The sequence below is a fragment of the Bos javanicus genome, chromosome 5 (genome assembly GCF_032452875.1).
Source record: "Bos javanicus breed banteng chromosome 5, ARS-OSU_banteng_1.0, whole genome shotgun sequence".
Lineage (NCBI taxonomy): Eukaryota > Metazoa > Chordata > Mammalia > Artiodactyla > Bovidae > Bos > Bos javanicus.
This window is the reverse complement of record NC_083872.1, coordinates 67,191,468-67,204,712: the sequence shown is the minus strand read 5'-3', so window position 1 is coordinate 67,204,712 and position 13,245 is coordinate 67,191,468. Positions and strand designations below refer to the sequence as shown.

Sequence of the window (13,245 nt, the reverse complement as noted above, 5' to 3'; positions counted from 1 at the left end):
GCATCTGCTATGGTATACTTTTAAGCAGTATCCCCCAGTTACTGAGTGTTGAACTATACTGCAAGAACTCTGCGTGAGTACTAACTCCTTTCGGATTCTGTAACCTTGCGGCTCCTAGCCCACCAGGCTCCTCTGCCCATGGGATTCTCCAGGAATTCTCCTATCCCATGGACAGAGGATACAAGAATAGTGAAGTGGGTTGCCATGCCCTCCTCCAGGGGATCTTCCTAACCCAGGGATCGAACCCTCGTCTCTTATGCCTCCTGCATTGGGAGGCGGGTTCTTTACCACTAGCGCCACCTGGGAGGGTGGAGGGTGGAGGGGGAGTGGCTCAGAGGGCAAAAACTCTACTTAATGTTAAAGGTGTCACCTCATGTTTTCTCTTACCCACAGTCTTACTAAAACGTCCTGGTAAGGCGGCGCTACCATCCTCTTCTGCGTGCTCCCTCCCAGCAGAGATGTAAACAGCTCAGTGACACACTGGCTGCATTTCAACCCAGGTCGTGCTCTCACCTTTGCTCCTTAGCAACAGTGCCCAGTATTCACAACGTCATCTATTTAGTTTTCTGAAGTCAGACCCCAAAAGGTCGTTTCTTTGGTGGTTAATAGAAAGGAACCCCTCCCCAAACATCAACTAAGATACTGACTCTGCTTCTTATAATTTCATCAGGCAGCCACAGATTTACTCCAGTGGCAGAGAATCTGTGCCCAGGCTTTGGAGAGTCCTGGAAATGCCCAACCTGTCTAATCGCCAGGGCACAGGTGGTCCTGCCTCCCTCGCTGGCCTTCCAACATCCCAGGAGGACAGCCAAGTTCGGCCTCTCCGCGCCCGCCACACCCTCCCGGGCCGCTCCCCCTGCCCCTCCCCTCTGGGTGGCCCAGGTCCCGACCCAGAGCCCTGCAGCGTCAGCACAACGCCCATCGCGGGGCGTTCCTGCGACGGGTACGCGTCAGGAGACGTCTTGGAGGCGCTCCTCCCTAAAGCCAGGTTAAAAACCTCAGCACCACGTGTTGTTTGCGCTGTTTGCAAATCTCCCTGCGGCTGACGGCCGGTAACTGTAGAGAAGGCCAGTATGTCAGCTCTGGTCCTGGAGAGCCGAGCCTTGGGCAGGAAACTCAGCGACTTTGGACAGGTGAGCCTGGGGTGGGGTGGTGGGGGGCGCTTAGCTTCGCAGGGAGGGGAGTTTGCACCCCTCCCGCCGTGGAAAGAGGTCAGAGCAGTGTTGGTGTTTCAAACTCCCATCAACTCACCAGGACATTGAGAGTTCATTTGAGGAGGATGGAAACGTTTAGGAAGTTGACAGATGACACATGTGCTCAACACGTTTCCCAAGGAGAGGACATTCCCAAGGGGAGGACATTCCCAAGGAGAGAGCTCATTCAGGGAATGAGCTGCAGGAGTTGGGGATCGGCTTTCAGAGCTGCCACGGATGGACTCTCTGTGTGTCTTTACACAAGTCTCTGTCGCCTTCTTTTTCTTCTGTACATTGGTCCTTAACAATCTGGAATGGGAGTTGGGGTCCATCCGGATTTACTCTTCTGTGATGTTTACACGTGTTCTCAGCCAGGAATCAAAATGGCAAAATTGTAAGAAATTGTATCCTTTTTTTCACCTTTGGGAGAAAACGTCATGTCCCAGACTTACTCCCACCTGGGGAAGGAGAAAATTAAACACAGAGGAAAATATTCCAGAGTCAGCCTTGAACTTGGAATGTAAGAGAACCTTAAATGTGGCAAGAATAACGACCAGGGTGCATTCTATTCTCTAGAAAGTGTTTCCTGTCCCTTGAGGTGAACAACTGCAGAGTATGTTCTTTAATTGACTGGCCACATTCCCAGAATTTAGGGTTCAGACTTAAAGCCCACCCCCGGGAGATAAGGTGGGTCTATGGGGATTTGTCATCTGTAGGATTATTAAGAACGATTTAAAGACCGGGGGGCTGGAGGACAGAGGATGATTGATGTTTTAGTATAACTAGAGAGTGCAGAAAAGTGGACTTTTTTTTTTTTTTTTAATCCCAAGAGAAAGACTTCCTTTGGAAATGGTATGTAGGACTTGGGAGACAGAACTTCATGTTGAAGAGGGATGCCATGGGTGTCAGATCCCAGAACAGACCCCAGCTGTGGCGTTATTTAGCTTCTGTGCTGCTGGCTGTGGGATCCCCGCAAGCATGGCAGGAGGTTAGGGGCAACAATCTGGTTAGGGAGCCATGGGAACTGAAAACTTCATTTACAGAGCACTTAGAAGCCTAAGAATCACAAATTGTCACTATCAATGATGGCGGGGGGTGGGGGGGTGGTGTGTAAAGAGGAAGGTTTAGAGAGTGCCCTGTAACACCTGTGTGTTGAAAGCAAGCTATTTAACTTTGCAGAGCCGCAAGTCTATTCATCTGAAAGGTTGGAATAAAAATACCCATATCCTAGAGTTAGTATGAGAATCAAGTGAAATAATATCTTTAAAGCTCTTAGCACACTTTCTGGAATATAGGAGAAGTGCCAGGGGTGTCTAGCCAGAAATGATTTGTTTGTTCAACAAAATGTGTCAGAATACTGGCAGGAGGAACACACACTGAGTCAAGCCCAGTGGCTGGTGGAACTTCTTAGTGGAAAGGTGATGGGCCCAGGATCAGGTGACGTGGACTCTGTGTTTAGTTTGCTGATGTTGTGTATCATCAAGAAATCCCCTAACTGGGTGAAGAGGCTCAGTTTGGGATCTGTAAAACAGGGGGAGGGGGCTAGGAGGTGGGGGAGGTGGGTAGAAAATAGTCTCTAGGAGGGCTTCCCTTGGTGACTCAGATGGTAAAGAATCTGCCTGCCATGTGGGAGACCCAGGTTTGACCCCAGGGTCGGGAAGATCCCCTGGAGAAGGGAATGGCTACCCACTCCATATTCTTGCCTGGAGAATTCTGTGGGCAGAGGAGCCTGGTGGATTACAGTCCATGGGGTCGCAAAGAGTCGAACAGGACTGAGCTACTAACACCTTTGAGTCTCTAGGACTCCAGCTCTGACAGTCTACAAAAAGACACATTTATACCTTCCTGAAGCTCTAACCCAGATAAGCAGAATGCCCTAGGTGTAGTCCAGATAGAAGGCTGATCTACACATGCAAGCACAACAATCCTGCAAGAGATGTCTGGCTCATTCGTTCACTCAACTCAACAAAGACTTATTGAGCACCTACTCTAAGCCAGGCACAGCTAGCTGGTATAAGGTCTGCCCTGGTGAAACTTCAATTCTTTTGGAGGAGACAAGACTGTAACATTTAACCAAATGAACTTATAATTTCATGTGGAGGATAAGTGCTGTGAAGAAAAATAGAATGGGGCGACGGATTAAAAGATGAAGGAAACTCAGAAATCATAGCTCTAAATGGCACAGAGTCAGTGTTCAAACTCAGGTCTGACTCCAATACCCTGTGCTCTGCAACCACACTGCTTCCTCCTGTAGATAAATTCTGCAATATACAGGCTTAGTGTGTCCACAGCAGGATTTCTGCTCTTGTTTCTGGGTGTCTTACACTGTAGATGTGTGTTTGTATAATCACACATGTGAAAACACACCTCTGCCCATGACCCCCAAAAGCACTAAGGTCAGCAGTGAGTACCCCTGGAATATCTTTGCTGTAGATTAATTGCTTGTAGTTATGAAAACTGCTCTTTTTCCAAATATATTAACAATAGAATGTATTTGTTAGACAAAAGCAAAAAGAACTTATTTCTGTTGTTAAGTGTATTTCTCTGTTTAGTTCAGTCACTCAGTCTTGTCCAACTCTTTGACACGTGCTACCATGGACTGTAGCACGCCAGGCTTCCCTGTCCATCACCAACTCAAACTCATGTCTGTCTAGTTGATGATGCCATCCAACCATCTCATCCTCTGTTGTCCCCTTCTCCTCCTGCCGTCAATCTTTCCCCATCATCAGGGTCACTTCTTCACATCAGGTATCCAAAGTATTGGAGTTTCAGCATCAGTCCTTCCAATGAATATTCAGGACTAATTTCCTTTAGGGTAGACTGGTTGGATCTCCTTGCAGTCCAAAGGACTCTCAAGAGTCTTTTCCAACACCACAGTTCAAAAGCATCAATTCTTCGGCACTCAGCAGAATATAGTCTTTATATTCCAACTCTCACATCCATATATGACTACTGGAAAAACCATAGCTTTGACTAGATGGACTTTTGTTGGCAAAGTAACGTCTCTGCTTTTTAATATGCTGTCTAGGTTGGTCATAGCTTTTCTTCCAAGGAGCAAGCGTCTTTTAATTTCATGGCTTCAGTCACCATCTGTAGTGATTTTGGAGCCCAAAATAATAAAGTCTGTCACTGTTTCCATTGCTTCCCCATCTGTTTTCCATGAAGTGATGGGACCAGATGCCATGATCTTAATTTTCTGAATGTTGAGTTTTAAGCCAACTTTTTTCATTAAGAGGTTCTTTAGTTCTTCTTCTCTTTCTGATGTAAGGGTGGTGTCATCTGCATATCTGAGGTTATTGATATTTCTCCCAGCAATCTTGATTCCAGCTTGTGCTTCTTCCAGCCGAGCGTTTCTCATGATGTACTCTGCATATAAGTTAAATAAGTGGGGTAACAAAATATAGGCTTGATGTACTCCTTTCCCCATATGGAACCAGTCTGTTGTTCATTGTCCAGTTCTAACTGTTGCTTCCTGACCTGCAAACACATTTCTCAGGAGGCAGGTCAGGTGATCTGGTATTCCCATCTCTTGAAGAATTTTCCACAGTTTTTTGTGATCCACACAGTCAAACACTTTAGCATAGTCAATAAAGCAAGAGTAGATTTTTTTCTGGAACTCTCTTGCTTTTTTGATGATCCAACGGATGTTGGCAATTTGATCTCTGGTTCCTCTGCCTTTTGTAAGTCCAGCTTGAACATCTGGAAGTTCATGATTCGCGTACTGTTGAAGCGTAACTTGGAGAATTTTGAGTACTACTTTGCTGGCATGTGAGATGAGGGCAGTTGTACAATTCTCAGTGATCAAAATTCTTTTCTTCTTGGTTGCTAGTAAAGATTTTTTTTCTCTCTGCTTTCTTTCTCCTTTTCTAGTTTTTAAACTAATTTTCTGTACCTTTATGCATCCTGAGTGTACATGTGTTTTTAAGTCAACTCACATATCTATTTGAAGCAAATAATTACAGGTTATGAGCCAGTTTAAACACATTCTGGAAAAGATTTGTCCAAGATCCCATGCTGGTCCACAGAACAGTACTGGAATCAGAATCCACCCAAGATCACATCATTTCACAAAATTCCATAAGCTTCCTTTCAGTTCAGGTCCCTCAAGCTTTGAAAAGGGGAGCTATTGTTCCAGTTGGGTCACTGGGATTTAGATTAAGGATTTTGGAGTTATTGGACTTAGGTTCACTTTACAGGCTCTGCCGCTCATTAGCTGAGTGTCCTTGGACAAGCCACTTAATCTTGCTGAGTCTGTTTCCTCATTTCAAAATAATAAGGGTGGTGGTGTCATCTGCATATTCAGGTTATTGATATTTCTCCCAGTAATATATAATTATATATATATATATATATATATATATATATATATATATATATGTACTACAACTTTATCCATTCATCTGTCAGATGGACATATTGGTTGTTTCTAGGTCTTAGCTATTGTGAATAGTGGTGCTATGAATATTGAGGTGCATGTATTTTTTTGAAATATAGTTTTGTCCAGATATATGTCTAGGAGTGGGATTGCTGGATCATATGGCAATTCTGTTTTTAGTTTTATGAAGGACCTCCATACTGTTCTCCATAGTAGGAGCCTGAGTTCTTAACCTGCCATGCACTGCCTGTGTGCTCTCAGGTGAGTCACTTTCTTTGGCCCATAGTTTCCCCAAAATGAGATTGTGGACAAGACTATCTCTGTGAGTCAGTTATTCTCAAGTCCCATGTGGGCATCAGGAGACAAACGGAATACCTAGATTGAGGATGGATTATTCACCTTGGCTGAGGAGTACAGAAGTTTTCTAAGAGAAGTACTACCCGTGGGGCTTTTGAGGAAGGGTAATGGATTTGAAAGGGGAAGAGGGTGGGATGCAGTGCATTTCCTGTAATGAGGTGTTGAAAGGGGAAGGAGGAAGTCAGTTTTCTGGAAAGGAGTTTCCTGAGGGTGAATCTCAGGAGATGAGGCACCAACGAGACTTTTGAAAATTCGAAAGAGGTATTGTATATTGTTGGCTATGTTGTTGTTCAGTTGCCAAGTCATGTCTGACTCCTTGCGACCCCATGGACTGTAGCCCACCAGGCTCCTCTGTCTATGGGGATTCTCCAGGCAAGAACACTAGAGTGGGTTGCCATGCCCTCCTCTAGGGGATCTTCCCAACCTAGGCATCGAACCTTGGTCTCCCACATTGCAGGCAGATTCTTTACTGTCTGAGACATCAGGGAAGCCCTAAATTCTGCTAGGAGCATCCAATCACCGCCAATCACTGAGGGCTGGATTGTTGTCAGTGGGAACCAAAGAAAGGCCTGACCCTGAGAGCCATTTCTGGAGAAGGTCAGGCTAGCTGGGTGGAAGTGGGGAGGTAGTGGCTGACAGAGTTCCATACATTCACATCTGAATCGCACTAGTCGTAGGTGACTTCTGTTGAAATGTTCTGTTTCCTGGAGGCCAACAAGAGAGGATAATGTTGCCAAGTGAACTAGAAATAGAAATATTTCGTCATTTCAAGGAAACTGGGAAGAACTGAAGGCTTAGTGTTCTCTCCTAGGAAGAAGACTGACATCAGAGACTGATTTGTGTGTCTCTGGCAGGGTCAGAGACAGAAAGTAGAGTCCACAGGAAGTTGTGATTCATGGACAGAGTGCTGGCATCCAGTGACATGGGCTCCACTGCTAACTGTGCAGCTCTGGATGAGTTATTTAAATTCTCTAAGCCTTCCTCTTGTCATCAATAAAAACGGCATTTGGAGAAAACCTATTTTCTAGATTGTTATCAAAATTAAATGAGATAATCCAAATCAAGTGCTTATTATAATGCTTAGGACAGTATACTAACCAGGTGGTACTAGTGGTAAAGAACCTGCCTGCCAGTGCAGGAGACATGAGACAGGGGTTGAATCTCTGGGTTGGGAAGATCCCCTGTAGAAGGGCATGGCAACCCACTCCAGTATTCTTGCCTGGAGAATCCCATGGACAGACAATCCATGGGGTCACAAAGAGTCAGACATGACTTTATAGGGCTTTTAATATATGGTAGATCAAAAAAAAATTTTAGAAAGATAGTACTGTGGTCCATACAAAGATATATAACAGTTTGGTCTTGCTATTCATCTAAGGCTCCCTATAATCACACTTACTGATAATTTTGGTTCTTCGCCCACACTGTTTCAGGTGAGGTTCTGGGAAAATCTGAATTCTCTGAATTAAAAGAATTTCATCAGTGGCCACACAGAGATTAAGATGCCAAGTCACCAAGAGCCTGCCCAGCCAGCCTTCTCACTGAGATAACGCAACATCCATTCCACTAATTTCATTAACTTGCTTATAAGAGAGTAATTGTTCTGCATGGGGTTTTTGTTCCCAGTTTTAGGTATATGATGTTTATTTGAAAGCACACGTGGAACTTTGTGTATTATTGTAAAACTTAATTTAATCCTTAACTTTAACATTTTAAGATTTTGGCCAACCCTTTCTGGAGTGGCAACCCTAGTCCCACCTTAATTTGCTGTCACATGGCTGGAGAAAATATTAGATCCTTGACATTCTTTGCTGTTTTAAGATGTCTGTCTTCCAGTGGGTTAATTGTGTGCTCTTATGTATTCTGTGACTCCTTTTCAACAATTGGTATCTCAGATCCCAGCATCTGGGAACAAGTTAATGCTCCTGCGAGCTCTTTCCTGAAGGCCAAGAAATCTTTTGTGGGTATTTTTAATATTTCCATCATTTTGAATGCTTTTATTAATATTATATTTTAAATATTTTCTGTCTTTCTTTCATCATCTGAATACTGTTTTGATAGGGCTTGGCATGATTATACATTAGCCTGATTTCTCACATGAGGAAATTAAGAAGGTTAAGCTGTTGGTCCCAAAGTGCTCTGGTAGGTCAATGGAAGAGAAAGGATTCCAACCCATGTCTTTGGAGCTAAAAGCCTGTGTGTGTTCTAATTTTAGTATTTTCTACCCTCTGTTTCTCAGTGTTTTCCTGGACAATTATTGAACCATCATACCACCTTTAAGATCTTTTTCTACTTACCTTGCTTATTGTGTATGTGTCTATTACGTAAAAATTTGGGCTGCTGATGAATGGGGCATCCTCTTATTCATTTATTTCTCTCAGAGCCCTGATTGTACCTCGCACTTGTAAGTGTCACTGAAAGGCAATCTTTAGAGTGACTGGTGACATCAGTGAATAATTGTGTGTGTGTTAATTACTCAGTTGTGTCTGACTCTGTGACCCCATGGACTGTAACTGGTCAGGCTTCTCTGTCCGTGGAATTCTCCAGGCAAGAATACTGGAGTGGGTAGTGATTCCCTTCTCCAGGGGACTCTTCTCAACCCAGGGGTTGAACCTGGATCTCCTGCATTGCGGGCAGATTGTTTACCATCTCAGCCACCAGGGAAGCCCCAGTGAATAATTAGTTTTCTAAAATTGAAATATGATCTGTGAGCATCATTTAATGTTTTACTTTCCTTGATTTACTTATTTTCCCTTGCACATATACTTCTATATAGAATGTATGTAGCTCATTGTATTCCAAGGCTTAACTAGTAGAGAAAGTTCATGCTCGCTTCTTCCTTGGGGGTTTCATAGGACTGAATTGTTGAGCTGTGAAGAAAGCATTTTACCCAGGTGCATTTACTCCTATAGGAAACGAGCTATATTGAAGGCAACTCTGATCAAAATGCTGTATCGCTGATCTTCTCACTCAAAGAAGAAGTTGGTGCACTGGCCAGAGTATTACGTTTATTTGAGGTAAGTGCTCTGTTCATTTCTGTTTTAAATAATGGCATAGCAGACTTCTGTGTTATCTTCTGGTTGGATGCAGTGAAAAGAACATAGAGTCTAGAACTGGAAGACTTGATTTTCAGCTTAGGCTCTTACATTACCCAACTGTGTGATCTTAGATAAGTCTTTCATTGTCTGTGAGCTAAGGTTTCTCCATTTCATAATTAGGATCATTCAGAATCATGGTTGCACACCCAGGAAGCCAACACTGGACTCCCTCTTCCTGTATCAAACTTTGCTTGAAGTAATTGAGTTGGCCTTCATATTTACAAGTCATACCGCCTTCAGATTCAACTAAAATTTCTATCTGGGGTTGGTTGAATCCACAGATGTGCAGCTCACTGGTAGGGAGGACTGACTGTATTCATTATGCTAGTACTGCCATTTTATATGAGGGTCTTGAGCATCCAGGGATTTTGGTACCCATGGGGTCCTGGAATCAGTCCTCCATGGATACAGAAGGATGACTGTACTATTCTCTCAATGTTCCCAAAGCACTTTTTAACTGTGGACTATAGACTAACACTTTCACAGCACTTATTTACCTTGTGAAATGCATACATTTCTGATTGATCCCAAGGATTGTTTCTTCAGGCAGGGAACCTTGTGTGAGTCATCTTTATATCCTCTATAGGCTCAGTTTATATATATAAAGTGTTCAGTTAAGAATGAAATAATATATGGAATCTAGAAAAATGGTACAGATGAACCTATTTACAGGGTAGGAATAGAGCCGCCGATGTAGAGAACAAGCATGGGACACACTGCGGGGAGGAGAGAGTGGGATGAATTGAGAGAGTAGCACTCACATATATACAGTACCATGTGTAAAACAGATAGCTAGTGGGAAGCTGCTGCAGAGCACAGGGAGCTCAGCTCAGTGCTCTGCCATGACCTAGAGGGGTGGAATGCGGTAGGGGGTGGTTGGTGGGAAGGAGGCTTAAGAGGAAGGGGATATATGTATAGTTATAGCTGATCCACTTTGTTGTACAGCAGACACTAACACAACTTTGTAAAGCAATTATACTCCAATATAAAATCATAAATGAAAAAGAATGAAATTATATTTAAATGTGAGCAAAGGAAAATAGACTTTCAAAAATGCTTTTGCCCTGGATTGCAAGAAGAAATATTTTTGAACCAAATAATTTTTTACCCCTAGTACTTTAGGGGTGACTCTACCTGGTGACTAAATATATAAATAGGTGAAGAGACAGATCTCCCAGCCAGAAGAATGCCAAATAATTTAAACAGATACTCTGGAGTCAAAGAAGGAAAAGAATATAACTCTTCACTCCTTAGGTGTGGGCCATACAGAGTGACTTGATGAAATGGCCCTTCACCTCTGTGATCTTCTTTCCCTAAACCCATAACCCCAGTCTAACCATGAGGAAAACATCAGACAAATTCCAGTTAATGAACAGGGTACAGAATACTTGACTAGTACTCTTCAAAACTGTCAAGGTCATCAACAACTAGAAGTGTCTGGGAAGTTGTCCCAGTCCAAAGGAGCCTCAGGGGATATGACAACTCAATATAATGTAGTGCCCTGAGTGGGACCGTAGAGCAGAAAGAGGACATGAGACACAAACTAAAGAAATTCAAATAAAGTATGGTCCTTAGTTTGTGAAAGTGTATCAACATCAGTTCATTAATTTTAACACATCTTCAGTACTTATACATGACACTAATATTAGGGGAAATTGGCTGCAGAATATATGGGAATTCTCTCTACTAGCTTCTTACTTTTTTGTAAATCTAAAGTTGATCTAAAAAATAAAGTCTATTTTAATGAAATTAAACCTGGCTATCCAAAGTGAGGAAGAAAAATATCTGCCTGAGAGCAAGAAATGAGTGTAGAAAAGACAGACAGAGAGGTTTCTGAATGGCAAGCTGATCCTGAGAAAGAATATATCTGTAAATACAGGAATGTCACATTTTTGTCTTTGTATTATACGGTTCATAAGCATTTTCCTTGTGAGAGTCAGAGCTTAAGGTTAATAAATTAAATAATAGTAAATTAGCAGGATGTTTTCAACCTAATAAATAAGCCACAAGTAACTATTTACCAGGATGAAATGCACCCAAGAAACATGGCCTGCACGTGGGATGGTGAATGCCAAAGTTCATTGACTGTGACAGGTTGTTTAATGTGTGCCTTTGTTTACTCATCTGTAAACTGGAACTAATGATCCATACCTCCCTAGGTCCTGGAGGTTGTATATGCTACATAAAATGCGTGGTATGACTCTGAGTCCACAGAAGATTCTCACATGATGTCTGTTCCTTTACTGCTTCCAACTGTTATCTATGAAACCCATGAGAAATCTTTGAGACTGTGTGAAGAGGAGAAAGATGTTAGAAGCCTAGAGATATTCAGGAGCCTTGATTTAAATTTTTTTCCCAAAAAAGTAAAAATAAAAAAAAATAGAATGAATGGCTTAGTGTGTATTGTGAGCATTTACAGCAAATTGCAATGACCGAGAGTCAAGGCAGGACCATTTTAAAAAAAGCAGAGTAGCATAGGGTGGCAAAGAGGCAGACACGACTGAGCTAGTAATCACAGCACAGTAAGCACAGCGTAGCAGAACCAAGGGGTTATGGTGGCCACAGTGTATTTGTATACTTCACATCTATCATGATACCCTCAGTGAGATGGAGAAGTAAGTGTTAGATACAAAGCCTTTAAATTGTATGCATGTGTGCTTGGTCGCTCAGTCGCGTCTGACTCTTTGTGACCTCATGGATTGTAGTGCACCAGACTCCTCTGTCCGTGGGATTCTCTAGGCAAGAATACTGGAATGGGTTGCCATGCCCTCCTCCAAGGGATCTTCCCCACCCAGGGATCAAACCTGTGTCTCCTGAATTGCAGACAGATTCTTTATTGCTGAGCCTGTGGGGAAGCCATTTATATTGTGTAGATGATGCTAAACTTCTGGATCATATAAAATGAAATCATTTTCTGCCAGAAAAAAGAAAAAGAAAATAAGGATGAATCTAAACTACACTTTAGGGCAGTATTTCCTAAACAATAGTCTATCAAATGCCACATATTATTAGGTGTTTTATTAGATGAGAGTTCCAAGGTTAAATAAGGTTGGAAAATTCTGCATCTAGATTTTGGAGACCCCTCATGCTTGTGAAAATATTAAAGAGTTTGGAAAGCCCTGCAGAGTGGAAACTTATTCAGTGTTACCTTACTCAGCATTTCCCAAATGTTTTTGACCATGGAACCTTGTTCAAGAAAGACACATTACCGTTTTGCAGGCACTAGTATCCCATTGAACTTATGCTATTATAGAGTTAGGAGCTCCAGACTCTCAGTTATGAGTGAGATTTGGGACCCACAGCATTGGGATTCAGACTATGTTGTCTGGAACCAAACTGTTTGGGTTGAAAATCCAGTTGTGCCACCTGTGAACTGGGTAACCTTAGGAAAGTTATTTATCCTCTTGGTGACTTAGTTTCCTCATGTTTAAACTGAAGGTAATAAGATTTTTTTGTAGGGCTGTTGTGAAAATTAAATGAATTAATACAGGCAAAGTACTTAATGATAGTATCTGTCACATAGTAAGAGCTCAATAAATGTTTGCTCTCATTATTTCTATGCAGTATCATTTTGGAGAGTCATGGAGCATCAGAGACTTACATTCTTAGCTCTGTGACAGATAGCTAAAGGATTAAGATTAAGGTTAATTGACTTGAAAAGGGATTATGGGGTAAGGAAACAATAGTTTCATTCAAATATTTGAAGTGCCATCATGGAAAAAGAATGGGGCTTCCCTGGTGATTCAGATGGTAAAGAATCTGCTTGTAATGTGGGACACCTGGGTTTGATCCCTGGGTGGGGAAGATCCTCTGCAGAAGGGAATGGCTACCCACTCCAGTATTCTTGCCCGGAGAATTCCATGGACAGTGGAGCCTGGCGGGCTACAGTCCATGAGGTCAAAAAGAGTCAGACAGAAGAATACTGCTTATTTTTTGTTACTTCACAGGCAAAAGGACAAAGCATGAAATTACAGGGAGCATATTTCAAATCACTTAAAGGCATCATCTCTACTGTAGAAGAGAACTGGAAGACATTGATTTCAAGCATTATTACTATCAAAACAGCTAGTAAAAGGCAGGGCAGAATCAATGCAAAAATTATGGTATAAATAATCTTACCTTTCCTTAATAAAGACAAAGGAAAAATCCATTCTAGTTCCTCCAAAATTGGCAATGGAGGAGAAATGTTATATGGCGGAATCACCTGTACCTGTGAGTACCT

General features: G+C 42.4%; 1 protein-coding gene across 1 annotated transcript in view; it reads left to right on the top strand.

Moving 5' to 3' along the window:
- The first annotated feature begins 925 nt into the window (after nucleotides 1-925).
- The window catches only part of PAH (phenylalanine hydroxylase), a 90,505-nt gene continuing 78,185 nt past the window's right edge, over nucleotides 926-13,245 (top strand). Inside the window, exons 1-2 of the mRNA XM_061417111.1 lie at nucleotides 926-1,133; nucleotides 8,838-8,942. Of these exons, the coding sequence (XP_061273095.1) occupies nucleotides 1,074-1,133; nucleotides 8,838-8,942 (165 nt within the window). The 5' untranslated portion in view covers nucleotides 926-1,073. The remainder of the gene's footprint in view (nucleotides 1,134-8,837; nucleotides 8,943-13,245) is intronic.